Here is a 24,759-nt window from a genome sequence, read left to right as displayed (position 1 = left end):
TTGGTGCATCCATACTTTGATTCGGCCATCCAACAGCCAAAAGGGCACATATACTCTAATTAGATGTACTAAAATTTATTAAGATAAACTTGGATGTTCTGTATACCAAAAATGTGAAAAAGGATTGATTGAATCATTGACACTCGCAGCCATACTAACTGGATCATGATATACCGTACTGTAGAGTTGAACACAAGCAGGCAAATTTTTTGTGTGACTCGCTCCCGTAAGACTAAGAGGCCTAGTGCTCGTTCCATGAATTTATTTTAAAATGATTAAGGGTTTGTAAGAAAATCACACGCATTTTCTAATAAAATATATGATATGATTGAAATTGATGCAGAAACCACGGAAACATGATCTACCAAAGTTAGTAATCCAAACGTTTTGTGCCGAGTTTTATAATCATTTCCAGCTTTTATTGCAGTCCCCAACACACCCAGTATGAAACCAATCCATCGTTTTTGAGTTATCTTGTTGACAGACACACACACACACAAATGCTAGTGAAAATATAACCCCCATGAGTATTTTATGAAGGTAACAAGTCTTCTTTCAACATTTATAACATGCTCAACTGCTTTCTAGAGAACTGCCTACTTGTTAATAACATAATGACTTTGCATAGTGTCATAGCCTGCATCAGGGTTCTAGCTAGGATGAAATTTGAGCGTAGTGGTACAGGCGAGGGAGCGAAGCGACCAAGCGCGAGGGCGCGAAGCGACCGAAGGGGGGATGGTGTGGAAGGGGGGCTTTTGGAAATATAAAATTGAAATGGGCCATTCTTAGGGACCTATAAAAGGAAAATTGTTGTTTTCTCAATATGTATTCTTAATGGGTAATTCTTATACTTTTGCATCTTGTCACTGTGTTACCCTTACAAAGGACCTTGTCAAAAGATATCTTAACTCATACATAGAAACAAAAAATTAACAGGTAAACCTAGAAACAGGTAAGTAACATCATTTTAGAGTAACTAGAGAGTCAAATCAAAGTTAAGAATTAATTTCAAAAGTCTGTAATCATTTCTACATACATTTCCAAATTTGCTTAGACTTCCTCAATGTTCCTCCATTTCCATACAATGTTCAGAATACTGTATTCAATTTCATGGCAGTGGGAACAATGTTTACAATACTTAAAAAAAGAATGGCTACATCACACTGCCAAAATCTTAACATGTTTATCAATGTAAGCCACTCTACCTCTCTTGTAAATCAATTCCAGAAATTTAGTGAGAGAAAGAACACAGAACACACTTTACATTTTACACCTCCCCCTACATGTCATATCGTATTGCTGATTCCTCTGCAGGCACTACCAGAAGATAGAAAGAAAACACGTTTCTTTGAGACACACCAAATATGGTTTAATGTATTCATCTATGAGGCGGGTCCCTCAAGGGAAATTCATTCCCACGGCTTGTATGCACATTGCTCCGCCCACTGCACTGGGGCCGTGCTGGCGGCAAAACTTTTTAGAGGCTAAAGAGACTTGACTCCGCCCACTGCACTAGACAGTCTCTGGCACCAGCCTGCTGGCAGTGCAGACTCCGCCCTTTTGGGGGTGTTGTCTAGTCAGGTTTACTTTTGGGGAGGACAAACGGAGTTTGGAATTTCCAAAACAAAGACTGAACTGACAATATCTGATGATTAAATGACAAAAACAAATGCTCATAAAGCATATCTGATGGTAACAGTGCTCCAACTTTTTAAAAATATTTCACATTATATATTGTTAGTTTAGTTTTTACTTTGATAAAATGACCAAAAGTATCTGCTACTGTGACGAACTTTTTCAACAGCCTCCCACGGCCTGATCGGGACGTGCCAAGTGTATGCGGGACAAGTGTCTGATTATTATTTTTTCTATCCTTAAAAATTATTAATGCAGTTTAGTGAGGGTAGGCGCGCAAGTTACGAGGAAAAAGCGTTGAGGACGAGGAGGAAACGTATTTGTAGTTGTAGTTGTTCAAGTTCCACGAAAAAGATTGTCATACAAGGACACTCCCTCGGCAAGTCGTAATAAGCCAGTCTAGCCCAAATATGGCTCTGGGCTTGCCACATATGGGAGGGCAACATGAAGACCCGCCTCGGCCGTGCGTTCTGTAACATGGGACCTGATAAGTCACGCCAGGCAGCGCCCGCACATGTATTTGTGTTTTGCTCATTGCGATTCCCTCTGAAACAACTGAAACCAACGTTTTTTTACATTTGATCTGGCATTATTGCACAAATAAATACAGTCAAAATGCCGCTACTTTGTATTGAAAATAAGCGTAGCGGCCCCAAAATGAGCGTAGCGGTCCAAAATTTTAACGTAGCGGGCCGCTACGCAACTTTGCGCTAGCTAGAACCCTGTGCATAGACTGACTGACAGTAGTAGAAGTAGTAGTAATGACATCAATAAAATCTGACACTGTGATAGAACATAATTTGTACACCTACATGTGGTCCGTGGAGGTCTGTCCTAAAGCTTGGACAAGGTGAGGAACAAGATTTTCATCTGGGTTGGCAACCAGTCTACGGGCTTCTTCTATCACTCGTTGGCTGTACAACAGGCTTTTGTTGTTCACAGTGGATGGATGAGGAGTTGGCAGAGGTAGCTCCGGCAACACTGAAGAAATACATTCCATGCAGCATGTATTGCAAATTTATGACATTTCTGGCAGATAATGTTTATTTGAGAGTTTTAACATACTTTATTAATGCTCTAAAGGTTAGAAAATGTTTGATTGGTGTTACAACAGGGCTCAAAATGCTGTATTTCGTGTACTGAAGGTTAGACACGAAGGATGACTATTCAAGGCGATTCAATCTCTACATGTCTGAGGGTAGAATGGGTTGGAAGTTGGTAGTAATATTAAAACCTTGAAGGATGGTATGAATGCAGAGTCAGGAAAGCCAGCAGATCTATAACCCCAACTGAAACAGGAAGGTAGGATTTTGCATAGAAGTACAGTCAAACCTGTATTAGCGGCCACCTTTGCATAGCGACAACCTGGCCATTGCAGTCACTATCTGTCGGCCCCTTGGATTTGTCCCAAGCATTAAGCATTGACCTAAGCATTAAGAAAACCTATCCAACAAGGCCACGGCAACACGATTTCCGGTCCAGTAGATACAGAAACACTGACTATTGCAACCGTACAATTGATTGAAACAATGTTACTTGGTGAGAAAGATTAGTGGGTACTGAAATCATGTGTAACTTATTGCTCGTGGTCAATTGATCAACATTATCTCTATAGTGGCCACATTTCCCCAGTCCCTTAAATGGCTGCTACAGACAGGTTTGACTGTACTTTCCAGTATGTTGAACCCTGCTTTGTAACACAAAGGACAGATATGAACTATCCAAACATGATGTACATATTAGTAACATTTGCATACAACCCTTATGAGTTAGTGACTTTACAGCCATTTTATCAGAAGCCATAATCTAATTAAAAAGCCTCAAGCCACAACAAATGAAACCATTCGCCAAAAAATAGTAACTGTAAATGCAGAAATGTTCGCTGTGGATTCATGATCGCGGTTTTCGCGGTGACCACTTTACCACCAACTTAAATCACCGCGAACATTTTCCTTTATGGTATTAGACTGCAGTCTATGGTGTTACCGCGAACTTAAATCCACCGCAAAAAGTCCCTTTTCCCGCTACCGCGAAATTAAATCCCCACGAACTTAAATGCATTTTTAGTACCCTGCTCAAGCAACTGGATATGGTTTTGGAAACGGTCAAACGTTTCGGATAAAATCCACTATTATATTACTTTTATACTCTAACTATGAATGAAGACAATTTCAGTCGTCCAATAGGAAACGTTATAAGACAATTCAGACTGAAGACAATTTGGATTCCAAAGGGAACAAAGGTGAGGCAAAGTCAAGCTGAAGACAATTTGGATTTCAAAGGATAGCAAGGCTAAGACACAGTTCATGCAAATGAGTCAATTACTAGTCTTGAATTAGCTCCTGTTGCTTTAAGCCCCGGTCACAAAGCGCGTACGATTCCTTGCGATGGACTATTCCGCATATCGTACGATGAGCGCAGTACATCGCAAGAAAATCGTAAGCATCGCAAGCCATCGCAACGCATCGGATGGTGTTCAAAATTTTTCCAGCGTCGCACGATTTTTCACTTGTGTCTCTTCTGTATAGCCGTCTGGCCGTTTTTGTGCTTCTTTAACCAACAAAATGTGGACATAGCTGTTAAATACCTTCCTATAATATCTTTAACTGTAAAAATAAATTAAAAAAGACAATGACAACAAGAGTATTACAAGCAAAAGTTCAAATCAAGCGTGAGTACTGGTATGGTTATCTCGGCCTGCTTGCCGGCTCTACGTGTCAGGCTCTTTCGAAGATTGTATCATGATATGCTATCAACAAAAAGATGCCATCATACAAAAATCAAATGATAAGCATTATATCATATATATTTCCGACTCAGAGAGCCTGCCTTTATGTTCGAGTTGTCCCCATGGTTATTACGATTATGGTAAACTGACCCAAGACCGACGAGAGCTGAGATTTGATCTAATTATAAACTCACGTGCATGAAGCGATCAAACAATTGTCTGCATCACCTGTGCGGGGCGCACTGTTCTCTGGTTACGACTGTGGCAGTTGCGACTGATATATTTCCCCTTTTCGTCAATATCGACAATATCAGGGAAAACTGAAACCATCACAACATGCTACAAAATCATAAATCTATAACCTCATCAGTAGACAAAAATTGCCGTAATGAACGCTGCTATGGGGGCAAATAAAATCTTACGACGATAGCGAAATTTTGAACATGTTCAAAATCCATTTCAGCTCTATTTTTCGCCATACGACGCTCCCCTATTTACTATGATTCACTGCGATTGACACAGGCACGCTCTTATGACCTCATCGTACGATCCACTACGCGCTTTGTGACCACGGCTTTATATACTTAAACCATTGCTTCCGATTTTCTTCCGACTTACGTCGCACTGCGATTATCCTGCGCATCGGAAGGAATCGCAAGGAATCGTACGCGCTTTGTGACCGGGGCTTTAGTTACAGGAGCTAAAAGTTTTGTTGGGGGGGGTGTGTGTGCTATGTCCCAAGTGCCGGAAAGTCCCATGCGTAGCCCCCCATTTCTGTTGAGGGTGGGATTGTATATTCTCTCATATATGCCCTCTCTTACTCCCCGTTCAAACCAGCGGGCTTCACGGTCCAGGATGTCGGTGGATTGAAGGTTGAAGGCATGTCCTTGGTTGTGTTGTAGGTGGTTGTAAATAGCAGAAGAGTAGCCGTTGGCCCTGGGTTTCCAATATTAATGTTCTTGGTACCTTGCCTTTAGTGGCCGGCCAGTCTCACCAATGTATGTGTTGTTACAGTTAGGTTCCTCGCATTTGAGTCTGTAGATTACATTGGCCTTAGTACCTTTCTGTGGTCTGTCTTTTGGATGTACAATGTACCAGTTTGTGTCGGAGGGTTGAGTGAGGTTTGAAGTTAGTGGCGATGTTGAAGTTTTGGAAGATCCGTCTGAGTTTTTCCGAAAGTCCTTGGACATAGGGGATGGTAATGTTGGCTTTCTTTCTGTCAGTCAATGGTTTGCACTTGGCTGTTTTCTTTGAGTGGTCCGAGGGTTTGAGGGTTTTGTTGAAGGTCCAGTTTTGGTAGCCACATTTGGTCAATGTACTTACCTGGATATCTAATCTACATCAACGTAAATGAAACCATTCATACGTAGCTATTTTTGCAGTATCCTTTTCCAAAACAGTTTATTTCATTGTCCTATAATTGTCTTTTTCTGCAGTGTGATCAGTTACACAACGTAAGTAGTAAACAATGCACTTTTACAGTACTACACATTCTGACATATTGCTCAGGACTTCAGATTTTGGTAATCATTTGGAAAGAATTCAGCAACACTATGATGTGTGGAATGCAATTAGGTATTGAAGTTATTTCATTAAAAATCTTTCTCATGACATATTGCCAGAGGCTTCCAAAACTGGAATGAGTACTGATCCAGAACAACCTGTATAGTGGTACATCATCAACTTAATCAAGTGCTAGATTGAAACATGTACACTAGGAATACTGAAAAATATCAAGGCTTACGTTCAGTGAGGCTGGAAATGCCTGCCAGCGTATTCATAGGTATGTTGGGGATTTCCCCATTCTGAAGGGGAATCTGATTCATTGCAACTGGCCTGTTGTCTGCCTAACAAGGTCAACCTTTTCCACATCCAAGTGTTGTCTGCCATAAACTGCAACACAAAAAAATCATCATCAGAAATGACATTTACACCTGTAATGATTCATGTGTGGTGGCAATATTTGTCAAACTCCTGAAGAGAAGTTAAGTGACTGCTACAATTATCATAGACATGATGCTAAAAAACTGATAAAAACTAGAAAGGAAGTTTGCAAAGGGAAAAGAAAGGAAAAATCGCAAGAAAAGCAGCAACTAGAAAGGCAGCAAGGCGTTGGCGAACCCCCCTCCCCACATGGACCGTCCGACCGTCTTTTGAGTGCAAATAAAAAAATTGAAATAGGCGTGTAAAACGAACAATGCCCTGTTCGCAAGATGAAAACGTTGTAAGTACAAGATACATGTCTAAAATGGGGAATAAAAAAATTTCCCCTGCGAGACGCGATCCTGCACCTTTCAGCGTGTGAGGCCCTATCACTCCCCACCATGCTACGTGGTAAATAATAACTATGGGCCCATTTTTTACCTTATTACATTAGGTTGGAAAAGTTGGCCCGGCCGGTTTCAGTCTTCAGTTCATTGGTTTATTCGATGACAAGCATAGATTTTTGGCCAATCGAAAAGCTGTATTTCACAGCCAAAGGCTTTGTCATCTGTGTTTTCATTGGATCCCGGTTTGAGCAAGCGTTTTGCTGATAGGTTCACATGTGACGTGTCCCCGGGGAAAAGCCCCTTTGTGGCCAATAAAAAAGCTGGAAACATGGTACACCCCCAGCTTTTCCTGCGTTTTGGAAGAATATCTACAGGACAACAATATGTTTGCTGCTTCCGCAAACATAATATTATACATAAATAACCGTTTAAACCGCGCACCCCAAATAAAACAACCGATTTGGGGCTCATCGCGTGCCCTTTCAAGCAAGCTGAGATAGTCAAGGGAAACCCCTCAATAATCCGCGCACCTAATTTTTGCCGACAGTCGCACCGGAGGTACCCTCAAAACTCGGCCGCGCCTTCATATAGCGCAGCACCCTTTGATGTTTATTCTTAGGTCACGCCTAATTTTCAGCTACGGAACCTTTAGAAAAATGTTACCATAATTCAACACTAACACTTTGTTATCTTGCAGTTATATATTCACAGTCAAAATGATACAATTTCTGGATCGGCACTGCACTTGTACGTAGAGAAAATTCACTCTACCAATAATTTATCAGCGGCTAATTTTGCTCAGGCAGCGCGATGAGAATTTCAGGCTACAATGCTATTATTATCGAGTGAGCAAACATCAACGCGTTTAATTTTACCGGGCTTTTTTAAGATAAACTAAAAAACACATTTTCTGTCATAATAAAACATCGTGGCCCGCTGTCCTTCCCCAGACTTACGTATTTTTGTACAGCGCAGCACAAAACGCGGCGTCTGCAGGGTCAGAAATACGTGCCTCTGATTGGTTGAAGCCACCACAACAACAACAACTGAATACATAATGCCAGGGAATCCCCGGCAAACTCGCGCTCTGATTGGTTGGAGTGGTGCATCATGGGAGTTTTTCCGCCGCTTGCTGCTAGCTCGCCGCCATTTTGATTCTCAAAGTTACATTTTTGAAACGCACAAGAACGCTATTTTCCACGACTACATTGCACCATTCTAGTTAAGAAATGCATAATCCAAAGAATCTTCCGAGGAAACATGCATTTATATGTGAATTTATGGTTTCTCTAACGTATCTTTGAGTTTTGATGCAGCCGTAAGTGTGCTGAAAGTTAGCATGGGTTTCCAAAACACCTCGAAAATAATGTCGCATTTTTCTCGTCACACAAAAACAAACTCCTGCAAAGAAGAAGCCTGCAACATTTTCAGATCATAGCAATTATGTTTTGGGTCAAAATGTTCATGGATAATACACGATGTGCCGGCGTGCAGCCGTGTGATACCTCATGGATGAAATGTTTGTAATTATGCCAGCCCCGGCACGCTGCAAAAAGTAGGACAATTGTCACCGTTTTGCTTTTTCAAGTCATTCATTATTATAAATATCATTACAACAATAATACTTTTAATACAAAGAATAACATAAGCATATGTAATTTTAAGTACATATGTCACAGGGGAGATTGGAATCCAGGGGGATTCGAAATCCTCCTAGGGGAGATTGGAATTCCAATTTCTAAGAATAAATCATCATATCTTATGCTTAATTCTTACACTAATAATTTTTCTGACAATTAAAGGTTAAGAATACTTCTCTATAGTGTACAATAGCACCTTATCCTATACCAGCGTTCCCGCCAGGCATACGTCTTTACGTCTTTGGACGCATTTTTTTCTGGAAAGACGCACTCAGCTCGGCTGAATGCGTCCATAAAAAAAATCTGAAAGAAAGGCTGACCTGTACCACCAGTGTACAAAATGTATCTGGAATCTTTTTTAAAAATCTGTCTTTATAAGAAGGAATCCTACCTTGACAACTTATACTTCAAATTGTTCACTTTCCGGTCATCCCAGTAGTCTGGGCATGGGGCGGAGCGCGGCACGTTTTACAACTAGCGAACCCGTGTGCGACACACCCCGCCACGCACCAGTCTGAGCTGTCCGTTGCGCAATGTAATTTTTTGTAGTCCGTGAAATACATCTGACAGTCAGCATTCTTTAACACTGGAAGAAATCTTATGCAGATTTTATATTCTGATTTTAACATGATACTTACTTGTCCTCATTTTCACGTATTTGTTAAAAATTTGTGGGTAATACTAGTATTGAACAAACAAACTGTTCTGCGCGAGTGTTGCACATCTCTCAACAAAAGTTCTCACGCTGTGGGCAGTTGATTGGCAGTCGGTATCTTTGACAACAGGCCGCCGGCGCCAAGCAGTCTAGATTGTCCACCAGGTCCAAATCCAATCATCTTAATAACCAATCAGCGTTTGATAAATGTAATGTTGTACTCTGTCATTGGTCACCGGGAAAAAACAAAAGTTACCGAGTATTAGCACATGTGACGTTGTTTTGTGATATTGGTAGCCGCCCGTGTCGTCTGGCAAGTTACTTCCCTAGCTGCTAACAATTTACTATCAAAGTTTCCCCATTTATCCAAGTTAAAAAAAGCGGTGGGCGGTAAATAAGTGAAGAATCCAAAACTATACACTTTATTTATTATTTCCAAAATTTCTTTTGTTTCAAAAAGACAAAATTTGTGGCAGAAAAGGGGCCGCAATATTGTTGTCAAGCGTCGATCGAGTCGGCTGTCACTCCGTGGCACATGGCGCGGCACGCCCCCCTCCCCATACGGACCATCGATCGCAGCGCCCAGCAAGTTGGGACGTCTCTGTGGCTACTGCTTCAAGGCTACACCGGCTCTGATCACTGCCAAAGAGGCAGCAGATCGCCCTCCTTCGAGTAATGTATAACGTTCTTGGTCTATTTAAAAAGAAATCCAGCAAAATATTTCACGCAGAAAACGGGGTTACCTGAGGTTGCAGGAAACAAACGCACGCTCGTGGAAAATGACGGCACGGCCTTGTAAAACCCCAGCGATTCGAAAAATTTGAGTAAAATCATCGGGAAAAATAGAAGAAAAAAACAAAGTGTGATGGCGTCGTTATTTTATCGTCTCGGAAAACTATTTGATGCGGGATGGCGAAACCGTGATCGATCGCACGAGGTAGACATTCTTTTATTCAATGACGGAAAGAATTGGCAGAATTTTTCCATGGGCTGACGGACTGGCTAGAGCCCTGTTGCGAAGCATCAAAAATCCAAAATTTTCATGTCTGGACAAATTATACCCGGGCCAGATCACGGAAGGCTAATTCCCTGTGCTTATATATATATACTCTCACCTCTCAAATAGAAGTACCCCCTGGAATAAAAGTACCCCCCGGACAAATCTTCAAAATCTAATAAAAGTACCCCCTGGAATAAAAGTACCCCCCGGAAAAATACCAAATTGACATGTAAACTGTGCCCATGCTACTTCAGTCCAAGAGAAGATGATAAGCAGGTAGGCTCTTTTTATTTATTTATGCCTCAGTACCATATCAGTTATTTTTTTTTATTACCATATCAGTTAATTGTATAAATAATGAACAGAATAATTCCTATGTTATTGCACATATTTTCTTTATCTGAGTGTCACATCATCAACAAAGATTAAAATAAAAGTAAAAAAATGAATGAAAATAAAAATTGAAGAAATAAAAAAAGAAGTTTATTTTATAATCATTGTTACAAAATAACATTTTGAAGAAACATTCCAACTTAGAATATATACCTTATTCACCACTTGTGCTATTTTCAATGTTGCAGAAACCAAGGTCATAGACACTGCCCCCTATCGAGAAATACCGGTACTGCAGAAAATATATCATTCGGCGTGAGTTGATGAATCCAACATGGCGGATCTTTTCGAGCCGATTGAACGCTACGCTTTGTTTTGGAATGATTTTTTCGTTGCTGGAACATTAAAACAAGTTGACTACGGGTGAAAAATAGTGGAAAAGTATTGGTAACTTTTTAATTTGTTTGGTTGGTGGTTAATTTCTGTGTTTTGATAGAGAATTTACGGAAGTAAGCGACTGTGTGTGTAGCATGTGACCTCGATGTTTTCGTCTTTGTTCAGCGCAACATTTCAAGATTTTTGGAAGGTTAAAGATGGTTCAAAACGAAAAGGATATATTTTTTTACGAGTCCAGTGCCGAATCACTTGTGTTCCGGTATTTTTGGACCTGAACCGAAACGTTTTTGCAAGTCCAGAACTGGTCCTGCGTACCGGTACGCATCCCTAGTTATGTTTGGGTCATAGCGCTAGCGGCAGGGAAATCCGCGATGCCTCGTCCGAAAAATAGTGAATATTAAGCAAAAATACAGCGGAAATATGGGCAGAAAATACCAAACTTTCAATATTTTTGGGGTCCCTGGTTAGTAAAGAAAGCCCCAATTTGAAAAAAAAAATAAACGTACCGTCTAAAATAAGGACGTACCGGGTGGATTTTGAGGCGGAAAAAAATAAACGTACCGGTACGTTTATTTGAGAGGTGATATATATATTTTTTAATATAAAGTATTTTTGGGGTTCGAGAGGGCGGTCGTTGATTACTGAATAACGGGAGTAAAAGAGGCAACCGACATCCAATCTCAAGCGCATGATTTTCCTCTCAAATTGCAGGAAATTGTGTTTAAGAGGGTTTGAAAATCCAAATTTTCCCGGGGGAGCATGCCCCCGGGCCCCCCAAGAATGCGAGCGCCTGCGGCGCTCGTCTCGCGCCTACGGCGCTCAATACCCCCTCCCCAATAATTGGACGCATACTTTCAAGAACCTGGCGGGAACGCTGTCCTATACTATAGCTCATTAAACATCACATTTTCAAATATTTAGCAATAGAGGAGAATCCAGAATTCTACCAGGACAATCTTTGATTTTACCAATAATCAGAATGGATGCAATCGTTCTGGAAAGTAGACTGAATCATTTGAGTCACCAACTCATAATCATATAATGGTATGCAATTGTCAATTTGTCAGCAATATGTAAATCAGCTGCATTTGCATATGCCATTATAAGTTAGTAACTCCATACTTTAGAGGTCATTTTCCAATCGAAGCCAGTTCAAAATTTGACAAAATTAACAGCATAAATTAGATTGATCAAGCGATGGCAGAGGATCCGGAGGAGCAGCAGAAAGCAGAATTCTATAGACTGGTGGAAGTTCAGATCAACAGCCTCGGGCAGAAGAAGAAGGACAACTACTGTATTACACAGGAAAGATATGACAAGGCTCTACAAGCACTACAGGTAGCCAAGTGGTCGAAGTGCCCAGAAGAGGGCAAGTTCAAGTTTTGGGCTACTCAGAACTTCGAGCTGCAAGAAATTGGTTCCAAAAAGATTCTGTACTGCAAGAAATCTTCCCGCCCTGTTGTTCCCAAGGAAGATATCTTTGACACTATAATTGATTAAAAGTGGTGAAATGGTTTAGTCTATGTTCCCAAACAAGTTCATCACAGATGTCTTTCTGAGGGACGACTGCAGTGTGCAAGATGTCGGTAGCTTGAGGGATGAATCTACTCTACTATATAAGTTCATCAAAGATTGTCCTGGTAGAATTCCAATCTCTCCTTAGCTAGGAGAATTCTGAATTCTCCTTGGGGAGATTGGAAATACAGAAGAATTCCAATTTCCCCTAGGGGAGATTGGAATTCCAATCTCCCCTAGGGGGTTTCAGAATCCTCCTAGGGGAGATTGGAATTCTGATCTCTCCTAGGGGAGATTGGAATTCTGATCTCTCCTAGGGGAGATTGGAATTCCAATCTCCCCTAGGAGGATTCCAAATCCCCCTGGATTCCAATCTCCCCTGTGACATATACATTGTTATCTTGTAAATAATAAACGAAAGACAAATGCATAAATTATCGATGTTCTCATAATCAGTGAGGGCGATATCTCGCGGCGTATTATCATTATCGCTGGCTTTCTGGCTTGTTACGTGATTTTTCTCGAGATAACCCCTAAATAAAGCGCGCACCCCGACTTTGGCTTTGACCTGAAGCACCAACTTCAAAGTTGAAATGTCAAAAAAGTGTGCGGTTTAATGAAAGAAATACGGTAAGCCTAAAATACAAGATTTCATTGCGGTTTGCGCGTGACCAACAGTGACTGACCTCTTCCGTGCAAATTAAAAATGGCGGGAGAATTCTTTTCGCCGTGCATCAGAGTATTTTTTGGCGGCACCTCAGGAGCTAGCCTAACAGTTGCATCACTTTGGCCAGAATTCACAAAATTTTTTCGTGCGAAGTTGCATCATCCCTTTCAATGTGAATATCTTGAGAAAGGGAATTACTCATGAAGGTATTGATGGATCGTCATTATATTTGAAATGTAGATGCCTTTTATAATCAAGAGGGCTCCACATTCATTTTTGGGATTAGGTGCACTGGTGTACCCAACCTAGAAAATTGGGTGCACCAAAAAAATTTTGGGTGCACCACATAACATAACCTTATTTAAGTTATTGCAAACCTACTAAATTAGTCATTTGAATGGAGCTCTTCAGAAATTGGAACAGGGACACATGCTTTGACTTTTTAATGCTGTTTCTGACATCCAGGAATTCTAACACTAATCTTGCTGACCCCGAGATCATGACAATGTGGTCACGGAGATCAGCAAGGTTAAGAAAATGCACAAATAATGCTTTCATCCCAACAGTCATCATAAGTACAGAAAAACTTCTGAAATACAACAAATGATGCCATGTTTTGAACACATGACAGTCAGTGTTCTCATGCCCAGAGTCACCTGTGCAACCCAGGAGTTGGTTAGTGTGCAGTACTCGATGTTGGCTTGGTACGCACACAGTTTTGGAGCATTGAAAATATCCATGAACACAAATTCCTTCAAATTCTTAAACAAGTACTATGACAGACATTTTATTATGTTTCCCGAAGGAGAAACATATAGCATCTCTACAGATATTTGCAAGATTTAAGAAGATTTAACATGCAGTCTACGTTTCCAGCTTTTTGATTGGCTAAAATATGACTTTCTTGGGGATAGGTCGGAAGTGAACCTATCAACGCGCAGGACACAAAATGGAACTCGGCATCGTTTTCATTATGGCAGCGAAAATCTCGGGCGCCAGCCAATCGGCCATGCCTTCAAGCAAACCAAGCAGGCGCTCTAGGAGGAAGTTGCCCGCTATGGAACGAACGAGATCACTAACTTTTCACACAAAAACATTTATCTTCAGAAAATTGGACCTTGGAATCTTGGAAATTATGAACGGACCTGTTGCAATACATTTGTATACCTGTTAAAAGCCCCTGAATGTAGTTATGCGCCTTGTGGCCGAATCGTCAGAGTATCTGATTTGTACGCTTTTGTTGCTGGATCGACCTGGGTTCGAATCCGAAGAGGTACACTTTTTTCAGTTGTCTTTTTTTTCCTTTTGAAACATACATTTGATATAAGAATACTTTTGTTTTGCGACTACAACATCAACAGCATTTCGGACTTTTTTGTTCTGCATTTTTGGTAAAGAAACAGAGCTTGTTTGTGAATGTACCGCAGTAGTAATCAGTGCCGCGGTAAGAAGGAGGGGGGTGACGGGGGTGGATTCGCAAAATCAAAAAGTTGCTACAATGAAAATTCAGCGGTCGACTAGTGACCGTTAAAACCGCCGGGAAACATTATGCATTTTAACGAAAATGTTGCCTCTCTAGTCTTTCTAACACATAGCACTCGTTCTCATTGAAATGTCGAAAAAGGCATTTTTTTGGTCGAAAAATAAATCGACTTTATTTTCAGTGAAAACTATGTGGTTCTTTAGGAAAATTCCTCTTTTAACCTCTTTTTGCCAAAAAATGGCAACTTATTATTTTCCGTCCCATTGGTAAATGCATTACAGGGCAGGTGACAACAATAGATTTTACCATGTTATCTTCGAAAGAACTCACCTTATTGACTACATCATTTGGGTAAGAGGACGTCCTTAGGAACATTTAAAAAGTGGGCAGCTTTTTTGCACCAGGTCAAATAGAAAGCTTAGACAGCATCAAACAATTGTAACGTTTGTTACAGTCATTTCTATACAACATTTTGTTAATCAATGTGGGATACAAATGACAGTCAACAACCCTTTCTTGTTTCTTTAGAAAGCCAGAAAAACTCTACAGCGTCACAAGAACGGTCATTTCTAGTCTTATACGAGGATAATATAACCGTGGCAACCATCGTACTCGTGGTGGTAACGTTTGTTACCGAATCTGGCGACAGGCATAAACCTCCTCACACAGCCTCCAAGATCAGTGACAGTAGCGATCTGACGTGATCGGTCAGAGGGCCTGGTCAGTTGGTTTCACCTACCGAACAATCTTTCTGGGAACTGAATTGTTACATTTTTGGCTACTATTTGAATTCTTCGTTTCTTCTCAGGCGACAGCTATTTTTTAGGGTGTGAAATCCCACCCGTGGCTATAATAATCTTCTAAGCCATTAACCAATACGAATATTGTTGTGCATCTTTTGTAAAACATTACAGGGGTTGTGGAAAAATGAAGAAGCCAGTGATGTTGTCTATAATTTGCTCCATATTAAGGCGTAAAGTCAGGCGACAGCATTTCGACATTTAGATTAAATGAGAACGAGCCATAGATGTCAAGAATATGGTGTATACTGACATCTTTACATACCACCCACAGTAAAAAATTGGGTGCACAGCTCCAGTTTTGGGTGCACCTGCGTGCACAAACATCCAGTATGTCGAGCCCTGATCAAGGACTATTAATGCAATCCACGGGCTCATTTGCATAATTAATAAGAGGAGTTTATCAATCCACAGCATTTCATAATAGGACACTCATGGGAGGAGGTGCAGCAAGCAGCAGCAGACAGGAAGACAATGACGGCCCGCCTCAGCGGAGACTGACATGCGGCGAGGATGATGACGATGATGATTTCATTCTTGTGACCTTTGGCAGCTACCTTAGGTTGAACACAATCAGACGTAAATCATGCAAATTAGGGTCTCATTTACATAATTTATGAGAAAATGCTACAACATCTTTCTTTGCGAAGACTTTCATATACAGCCAAACCTGCTGAAGACGGCTACCCTGGGAAACCGAAAAAAAAGTTTTGGACAGGCGATCTGTTTGAAGATTATCAACTCACAACATGCCCGTGGCACAGTATAAATGGTTTCTGTTCTGTTAAATGGCCAATAGCAAGCGCGTGCACGCAAAGAAGTAAGTCAGCAAGGCCAAAAAAGGTAAGTCTGATAAATTTTACTAAATGAACAAACCAAGATCTTCTCACTAGTACTATAAATAGTATTTCTACCATTAACAAAGTAGTAATGTACATGTTGCATTCCTGCATCTACAATCGTTCGATGGAGTAATACGTATCTAGTAGGCTATACAATTTCTCTCTGGAGGACAGCAAGTTGGCAACGTTATTCATATCAAGAGAACTGCCATTAAATTGTCGACATTCGACGTAGGTAAACATAGACCAGAATTGCGAAGTCTCATCATGAACCCAAAACCGGTGTGGATCCATTTTGCCAGTGTTTTTTTTACATCATTCATCTGGAAAGCTGGAGTCATAGCTTGTGCCTCACGCAGGAAAGTTAAAGTTTTAAGCAGAGTATTTTGTCTTGAGTTTTTTTTATTGTGAAGTCTTGTTATGGCCGCCAGCTCAAACTATGACTGGTGAGATGAGGAAGCGACACTCCTGATATCTATCTGGTGGGATCAGGAGATCCAGAAGAAACTTGATGGGGTGTACCGAAACCAGGAAGTTTTTGAAGCAGCTGTTTCAAAGATACTGCTAAGGCTATGAAGGAAGGCGCCTTCAACAAGACAGTCACTCAGTGCCGAAAGAAGACCAAGGCTCTGCAGACAAAGCAAATGCAGTACAAGATTTTGCAGGATCACAACAACCTTAGTAGGTCAGAGGTCACATTGCCATGCATTACCAGTTTACCATGCCTTTTGCAAGTTTGCATTGTGAAGGGAAAATGAACCATTTGCTGTCAGATCTTAAGATAAAACAGATAAAACCATTTGGATTTCTGCATCGTGAGCAGGACCTAAAAAATTGGGTGCCCACAGGATTGTTGGGTACACCACCTAACGGTGTTTCCGCCAGAGGGGCGTCCACCCGTCCATTGACGGTCTCATTTCGTTTTGGATGGCTTGAACGCAAACAGAGGCCGTCCTCATAAAAAAAATGCGACCCACATTTTGCCGAGAAATCTGTACAAAGTCGATAAATGTAAACCGCAGTTTTGTGTTTTGTATTGAAGCTAGACGCTTGGGGACGCTGTCCACAGTCAGAAAGCCGCTTACTGTTTGTTTTGCTATTGTTATGATAGTTGACAATGTGTGTCGGCGCCCTTTCGCATACGATAATCTCATTAAAACCCGTTTTTTAAGGTCTCAGTTATGCGAATTTTCCCTGCCACATTTCGAAAACTTGGCGGTAGGTCGATCTCGCTATTACACTACAAACTAATAGTTGTTATTGGGAGAAATAACTTAATAAGAAAACACACTAACTTTGTCTAGATATTAAAAACTTAAGTCTCTGTTTTCATCATCAATCATCGTAAACAAAACAAAACACGATGATCAGAAACATGTGCCCACCGGGTGCTCGGCACGGGATATCCAAGACCTCTTTCAAGTTCGTTATCGGCAACACAGCGGAAAAATAAAGTGTTCACATAAGAGGTGATGGACGTAAAAAGCATCAAGTATAACTTTGGTTCCTTTTTATATGAGTTTTGAGCCCGCAAAATCTCCGAAAAACGGCAGAAATTTTCGGGATAAATACGCATCAAAAATGGCGGTCGGTAGTTGTTGTGTATCCTAGCCAATCACAGCGCTAGTTTCCCGTGACGTCGCTAGCTTTCCCAGATCTCGCGAGAAGTCACCACGTGAGATTGCGGGATTTCGGCCGCCATTACGCTGTCGCCGATAGACGATGTTTTTCGTCATTTCTGAACGCAAATTTCTCGATCTATGGAAGGTTTTAGATGATTTATAAGTATACTACAACATAAAAGAGAATATATACAAATGCTATTTCTTTTTTGAAAGCCCAAGAACCGTTTCTAGAACTTTTTAAAAGTCGTAGTACCCGTTCGGTGCAGCATACCGGTATGCGGCACAGATCATAACACTTCGGCACTGAACTTAATCGGACGTTAGTTGTTTTGTTTTATTCTTGCGACAGTTAACCATTAACTTTAATTTTGGCGATTTTACAATTAAATTTAATTTTTCGCGGTTTTACCATTTAATTTAATGTTCGCGGTTTTGCAATTAAATTTAATTTTCGCGGTTTTCGCGCCCCAAGGTGGACGGCCTCCCAGCTGAGGTCTGGCGGAAACACTGCCACCTAAAATGAAGGAGAATGTCAGAAAACCTAAATACCACTAGTTCCTTTTGTTCATAATGACATAAGGCCATGTTGATTTGATTATATGGATGACATCCTCTGGGAACTCCAAAACTGATGCAAGCGAGCGAATAAAAAAAAAGTTTGGCTAAAAAAAAAAGTTGCCTTCAGTATGAAATCAAAGTGGCCAGGAAGGTTGAACATAGGACTAAACACACATAGTGTGGTATACCAACAGTTAGGTGTAGGGACCAGTACATCATACGGGTGCAAAACATTTTTTTTTTTCTTCGACCAATCCGAAAAAAACAGACCTGAAAAACAAAAAATCAGAGGAACAGGTTTCGCCAATTACAAAATGGACACACTATGTCGGCAGGCATTTGGGGTCTTACCGGGGGCCAAGAAGACAACAAGAGCGAAGTCAAGTAGAGTTTATAGTCAATTGTACCAAGTTTCTACAGTCAGAGGTACAGAGACAGTTAGCATTTATTACATGGAGATGGCATTTTAAAATGCCAGTGGTAGCCCAATAATCCACTAAACAGATTCCTTTGTAGCAAAATTGACCAATTACCATTGTTTTGAGTATTACCAGTTCTCAAGTTTCTACAATCAGGTCCAGGTTCAGGTGCGGACCTGGAAATGATCCTCTGGACCTGAACGGGACCTATACTTGAATTTTCTGTACTGGTACCTCCCCCTACCAACAATAGATTTTTTTCTTTCTGTCCTTTCACATCTTATTCTTTGACTTTATATTTATTTTGGCATTCTATGGCATTAGTTATCTGTTTTCTGATACTTTTTTTCAATCTACGGAATATTTGTGCTTATTTTACAGCTGCTTTGCACAATTTACTGTGTGGTCAAAAACTTTTTTTTTTTTTGGAAACAGCCGAAAATTGGTGCGAGCGCGGATGTCATCCATAGAATCAAATCAACATGGCCTAACTTAGAAAACTAGATAGAAATACTTCATGAAATTATTTTTTAGGCAGAAAAGTTGTCAATGGGATCACGGGAGCCAATGGAGTTAGACAAAGAATCCGATTAAAATTTGGATTAAGACCCAGTTCACACTCAGAAAAACGATTCGAATAAAACATGTTATCCGAATAAAACGTCCCGATCCGAATAAGTTTCTGCAGTGTAAACGTTCCCAAATCACTTGGATTTCGTTGAAATGAATCCTTCGCGATCCACCTCGGTGAGGTGAATAGAACTGGGGCAAGTGGATAGAAATGCGCTACGGGGAGTGCTGATTCGTGCGATTCGGCAGCGTGAACGCACAAGTGGATATGATTCTGCTAGTTGGGGTCATTGTCCGCATCGCGCGAGAAACACAGCACACGCCAGATCGCTTCTTTTTTTAGCGAGCATTTTCCGCCAACAAAGAGCAGAAAGAAAGGGAAATCTTCATCATTCGTCAAGTGGACACCGGAACAAACGAAGCTGATCATTTCCATCTTGGGGCGGGTGGAAAACAGGGACATTTATGAAGATATATCCAAAGGAATGGCAGAGCGAGCATGAAGTTGAGAAATCCCTCTTCCAGCAGTGCAGAAATAAAGTGAAGAATCTCACCGCCAACTACTGCAAGACGTAGCGATACGAACGTCTGTGAAACGCAACTAATGTTTTATTCAGGGCGCACTAATTGCCAAAGAGCAGTATGAACACAATTTTGGATCGGGTAGAAATTTTTTTATTCGGATAAATGTTTTATTCAAATCATTTTTCTGAGTGGGAACTAAATAAAATGGTATAAAATGGGATTTAAAAATGCCTTCAGATTCATTTTTCGACAATTGGATTTGCGACCACGACCACCCCAAGTCGCCACCGCGTATTATAAAAGATTAGTTAAAGAAGTACTAACAAGTAGCCTACAATTTGAAGCTCTCCGTGTACAACAGGACTTACATAAACGTAACATACAATATGCAAGCTGGCTATCCAATGTTAGCAAAATCCTGGAGGAGTCAGGTTTTGCCTACCTATTGCTTAACAGTGATCGCAACACATCATTCGCTCAGTCCGAAGTAAAATAAAGACTAAAAGACAACTTTGTTCAAAACTTCTACTCAGATCTTAACTCTCCTGGCACGAAGGAAAATCAAGGAAATAAGTTAAGAACTTACAGAAAATTTAAGCACTCATAAGAAAGAGAAAAATAGCTGGATATAGCAAATTTTAGTTATCGCCGAGCAATGACCAAACTAAGGATCAGCGATCACCCACTGGAAATTGAAGCTGGTAGATATAACCGAACTCCTCCTGATGATAGACTATGTACATTTTGCGATAAGAGTCTCATGTATGTAGAAAATGAAGTACACTTTGTCCTTGAGTGTTCGCTATACAAAGATCTGCGAAACGCATATGTTAATGCTACATATGTGGATAAAAAATATGCGCACCTAACGAAGGAAGATCTGTTCAAATACTTTATGTCATCATCTAACTACGATATACTGGAAAAACTATGTAAGTTTGTCTACACATGCTTTAAGAAGAGAGAAGAAGCACGTACTTTATAGTATATTGTATATTTTCCTTTTACTCCCTTTAATTTGGCTTTGTACCAATCTGACTGAATTTAGCCCCATGGGACATGAATATGCAATAAACTTCATTGTCACTGTCATCAGTGTTTCCGCCAGACGTCAGCTGAGAGGCCGTCCACTTGGGAACGGAGTGTCACGAAAACTGCGAAAATTAAATTCACTTGTAAAGCCGCGAAAATTAAATTTAATTGTAAAACCGCGAAAATTAAATTTAATTGTTGCAAGGAAAAACAAAACAACTACAAGGTTTTGTGTTGCGTACAGTACGCCGCGCCGAACCCGGCACTAGACTTGTGAAAAAAGTTTTGGTTCAAGTCCGGTTAAAACCATAACGGCAGGAAATGCTTCTTGGACTTGGAAAAAAATAGAACTTGTATATATTCTCTTTTATGTTGCAGTATACTTGTAGATCATCTAAAACCTTCCAAAGATCGAGAAATTTGCGTTGAGAAATGACGAAAAACATTGTGCAGGTAACTAGCGGTAATGGCGGCGAAAATATCGTAAACTCTCGCAAACTCTCGCAAAAAAATCTCGCGAGATCTGTGACGTCAGGAGCAGCTAGCTATCTGATTGGCTTAGAATAAACAACAACACAGACCGCCATTTTTGTAGCAATATTTTGCCGTATTTTGCCCCGAAAATTACTGCCGTTTTTGGAGGTTTTGCGGGCTCAAAACTTATATCAAAAGGAAGCAAAGGTATACTTGTTGTTTTTATGTTGAACACCTCTTATGTGAACGTTTTATTCTTCCGCCGATCGCGAACTTGCAGGTCAGGGATTCCCCGTGCCGAGCACTTGTGCGTGTTTTGTTCTGTTTATGATGAAAACAGAGACTGACAAACTTGTTTATCTAGAAAAACTTAGTGTGTTGTCTTATTTCTCCCAATAACAACTTGTACTTTGTAGTGTTATAGCAAAATCGTCCGATAGACTTTACGAGTACCGCCGGGTTTTCTAAATGTATAGCGGCAAGGCAAATTCGCTGAACTGAGACCTTGAAAAACGGGTTTTTAATGAGATTATCTTATGCGAAAGGCCGCCGACACACATTGTCAACAATCACTAACAATAGCAAAACAAACAGTGTGCGGCTTTCCGACTGTGGATGGCGTCCCAAGCCTCAAGCTGCAATGCAAAACACAAAACTGCGGTTTACATTTATCGACTTTGTACAGATTTCTCGGCAAAAATGTGAGTCACAATGAACTAAGCTGGAGTCCTATCCACTCAGCATTCACACTCAGGTGTGCCTAATTCAAAAACGCAGCAAGTCCTACGTATTCAACAATTACTTCAAGTTAGTCCGCTGTTTTCAAGATCGAAGCAATTCTTGTCCGCGCTGTCAATCAATGCGTGCTTGCATTTGAGGCTAAAAAACACTTAGTATACATGTCACAAGTTTTATAAGTTGACAATGATAGAATTGCGACCACAGCTTCCATAGTTTTATCGCCATGTCGTCTATGGAACCGAGGAAGGTATCGAGAACTTCCCCATGCAGACCCCTAGCATGGGCGATTCAACATGGCGGACAAGAATTGTTTCGATCTTAAAACCAGCGCACTAACTTGAAATAACTGGTGAATACATAGGACTTGCTGCGTTTTTGAAATTCATAAATGTATAAAAAATGTCTCCAGAGCGCCACACAAGGTATTTCACCCATATACACTGCATATCAGAGTCGTTTGTGGTCGTTTTGGGTGTTTCTGGTCGTTGTGGTGTTTAGGCAGACCGTTCACACTCGCCATTCTGGTCAATCGGATGGCACAACAAACCACCTCTATTAAGCTCTAGGAGGTGGATCGCAAATGAATCAGGTGAAAATCAATCAGATTAGTTGCATTCACAATCACATTACAAAAATTCATCAGATAGGGCAGGGATGGACAACAACTTTTCTAAAATTCACTTGTCCTATAGGGCATGCAAGCATGTAGAAAAAATTTAATTGCCCAAACCAACTTTTCACTTGCCCCAAATTCATAAGTCACTTTTATATGCTTTTCACTTTCAATTTTTCTATGCTGACCGTTGCTTGATGTCATGACAGTAAAAAGTAACAAAATTTTTACAGTGCTGTGGAACAAAGTCGTTCAGCACTAGAATTTCAGTGCGAAACTTTCTTCCGAGCCGCCCCGAGTGTTGCTATCCACTGCACAATATCCGCACTATGAATCGAGTGCGAAACCAGTTACTTCAGTACCTTAAATTGCAAAGAGGAGACACAAGGTTGTTGTTTAGAAGTTGAGTATTTCGGGTATATTTTGCTTAAATTTGGGATGAGTTGACCAGGGTCTTGATGGTGTTGGGCCAAGTTGACCATGGCGATGATTTGGCCGGATTTGCAAATTATGGGCCGAGTTGGTATTGTCCAAGTTGTCCTGATATTAGCACAAATGATGATGATACCAGCCCAAATTATGGTGAGTGCAGTTTAAATATACACGACATGTTTGACTGAAAATACAAAATTATCTAGTAACGTCAAATAACTAAATTTCCCTAAGCCAAGCTTGTTGTTGTGTACGTAACGTATACACTGGATTCACCATCACATATCGGGGTTTCAGTTTTAGTTTCTCAAGAATATTGCGTACATAAGGAACAAACACAAATTTGCTCAGATAGACAAAAGGGCATGTGTACAAATGTAAGGCTGATGAGTTGATGTGGACATGAACGACGCGATCTCCATCCGGTCATAACACGTTCAATCGTTACCACATCCAGTCACATTTCTGTTTAAGTTCTGAAATCTAAACCAAACCAAAGCACTTGGTACTTACTACAGCATGGAAATATGACGACGATCGTCTCCACAGACCATCAGTATTCGATGTGAATCTGCATACATACAACGAAAATATAAAACGCCGAGTCTGACTGAGGAGAGACAATGATGGCGCCAAAAATTACACAACCGATTTACACCTTGTTCCACCGGGATTTCTGCATCCGCTGTCAGAATTTCCAACTATATTTCCCTCAGATATGACGAAAGAACCTTCCCATGTTGGAAACAGATTTACTCCCAGGCTACGTCTGTGCCATATAATTTTACACGTTTGTAATTTTTATGATTTCCTCTTGATGGACGGCTAACGCGGAGTGATACAAGCCCGGTCCGCTGCGTAGCTAGAAGGTCGCACATCCGGGAGTTTGACCCGAAGGGCCGTGACCCCAGACAAAGATGGCGACCAACAGGAGGGTGTTTGTTGTTGGAGTCGGCATGACCAAGGTTCGCAAGCAAAAGCCTTTCACAATTTGATGTAGCGTCATCGTTAGTCATGAAAGATCTTGTAGTGCTTTAAAAGCAACAAATTACACCAACCAATTATCATACCAGTGTCAGTCAGATCAGATTTTGCAGGTTCTGCAGCTCCAGGGCGGTTGCGCAATCGCGACTGCTAGAGCAAAGTTCGCATCGACTACTGGTGTGATAGTTCGACCAAGGTTCGACACTTGGTTTGAAATTGCTTTTTCTAGCTAGCTGTCTTATCACTCCCATGCCTTTGTTACATGCATTACATTCACACACGAAGAGGTTGGTATTACACGGGAAACATATCGGGAATACATCATCACTACTATCTGGGGTTATATCGGGAAAAGTTGAAGGCGCCCAGAACAGTTTTTAGAGCATTTAAAGAAAGAATTTTCTGGATGAGACAATCGGTATGATATTGACATTTACTTCACCGTAATAGCACATTTGGAGATATACATAGCACATACTCCGAGATGACACACTGAGAGAGCTACGCGGTTTGGGGCATATGATGTCTTTATTCTGCTCTGTGCGTAGGCTGGTAGAGGCTTATAGGTTGTGCAAAGACATCAACGGCCTAAGACGAAGCTGGAGCTGGTTTCCTTGTGTTGTTGATAGGGAAGGAACGCAGAGAAAGAAGTGCCGCTCGGGTATGTTTATGTCTGGGTGGTAAGGAAGTACCGTCCGATGATGTTTACGAAGTTGCGCCGGCGCCGGCCGGGGAACATGGCTTCCGAGATCATGGACGCCTCGCGAGAACAAAAAGGGCGCGAAATTCAGCGAGCGTTTGGTGGAATTGTTGGGGTTCCAG

General features: G+C 40.9%; 2 protein-coding genes across 6 annotated transcripts in view; one reads left to right on the top strand and one right to left on the bottom strand.

Annotated features, from left to right (window-relative positions):
• The window catches only part of LOC118431875 (nipped-B-like protein), an 86,119-nt gene extending 62,347 nt beyond the window's left edge, over positions 1 to 23,772 (bottom strand). For 2 of the 4 annotated variants that reach the window (XM_035843287.1, XM_035843289.1), the window contains exons 1-3: positions 23,467 to 23,645; positions 6,108 to 6,256; positions 2,448 to 2,616 (exon numbers count right to left, since the gene is read on the bottom strand). In XM_035843287.1, the coding sequence (XP_035699180.1) occupies positions 2,448 to 2,616; positions 6,108 to 6,189 (251 nt within the window). In that variant the 5' untranslated portion in view covers positions 6,190 to 6,256; positions 23,467 to 23,645. Of the gene's footprint in view, positions 1 to 2,447; positions 2,617 to 6,107; positions 6,257 to 23,466 lie in introns of all 4 variants that reach the window. The other 2 variants (XM_035843288.1, XM_035843290.1) reach the window with 2 other exon arrangements.
• A 40-nt stretch (positions 23,773 to 23,812) lies between these two features.
• LOC118431877 (non-specific lipid-transfer protein-like) overlaps positions 23,813 to 24,759 on the top strand; it is a 48,742-nt gene continuing 47,795 nt past the window's right edge. For both annotated transcript variants that reach the window (XM_035843292.1, XM_035843291.1), the window contains exon 1: positions 23,813 to 23,918. In XM_035843292.1, coding sequence (XP_035699185.1) covers positions 23,871 to 23,918 — 48 coding nt within the window. In that variant the 5' untranslated portion in view covers positions 23,813 to 23,870. The remainder of the gene's footprint in view (positions 23,919 to 24,759) is intronic.

This window comes from Branchiostoma floridae, chromosome 15 (assembly GCF_000003815.2).
Source record: "Branchiostoma floridae strain S238N-H82 chromosome 15, Bfl_VNyyK, whole genome shotgun sequence".
In the NCBI taxonomy this organism is placed as follows: domain Eukaryota; kingdom Metazoa; phylum Chordata; class Leptocardii; order Amphioxiformes; family Branchiostomatidae; genus Branchiostoma; species Branchiostoma floridae.
Note: the sequence above shows the minus strand (reverse complement) of the source record. Positions and strands in the feature narration are given on the sequence as shown.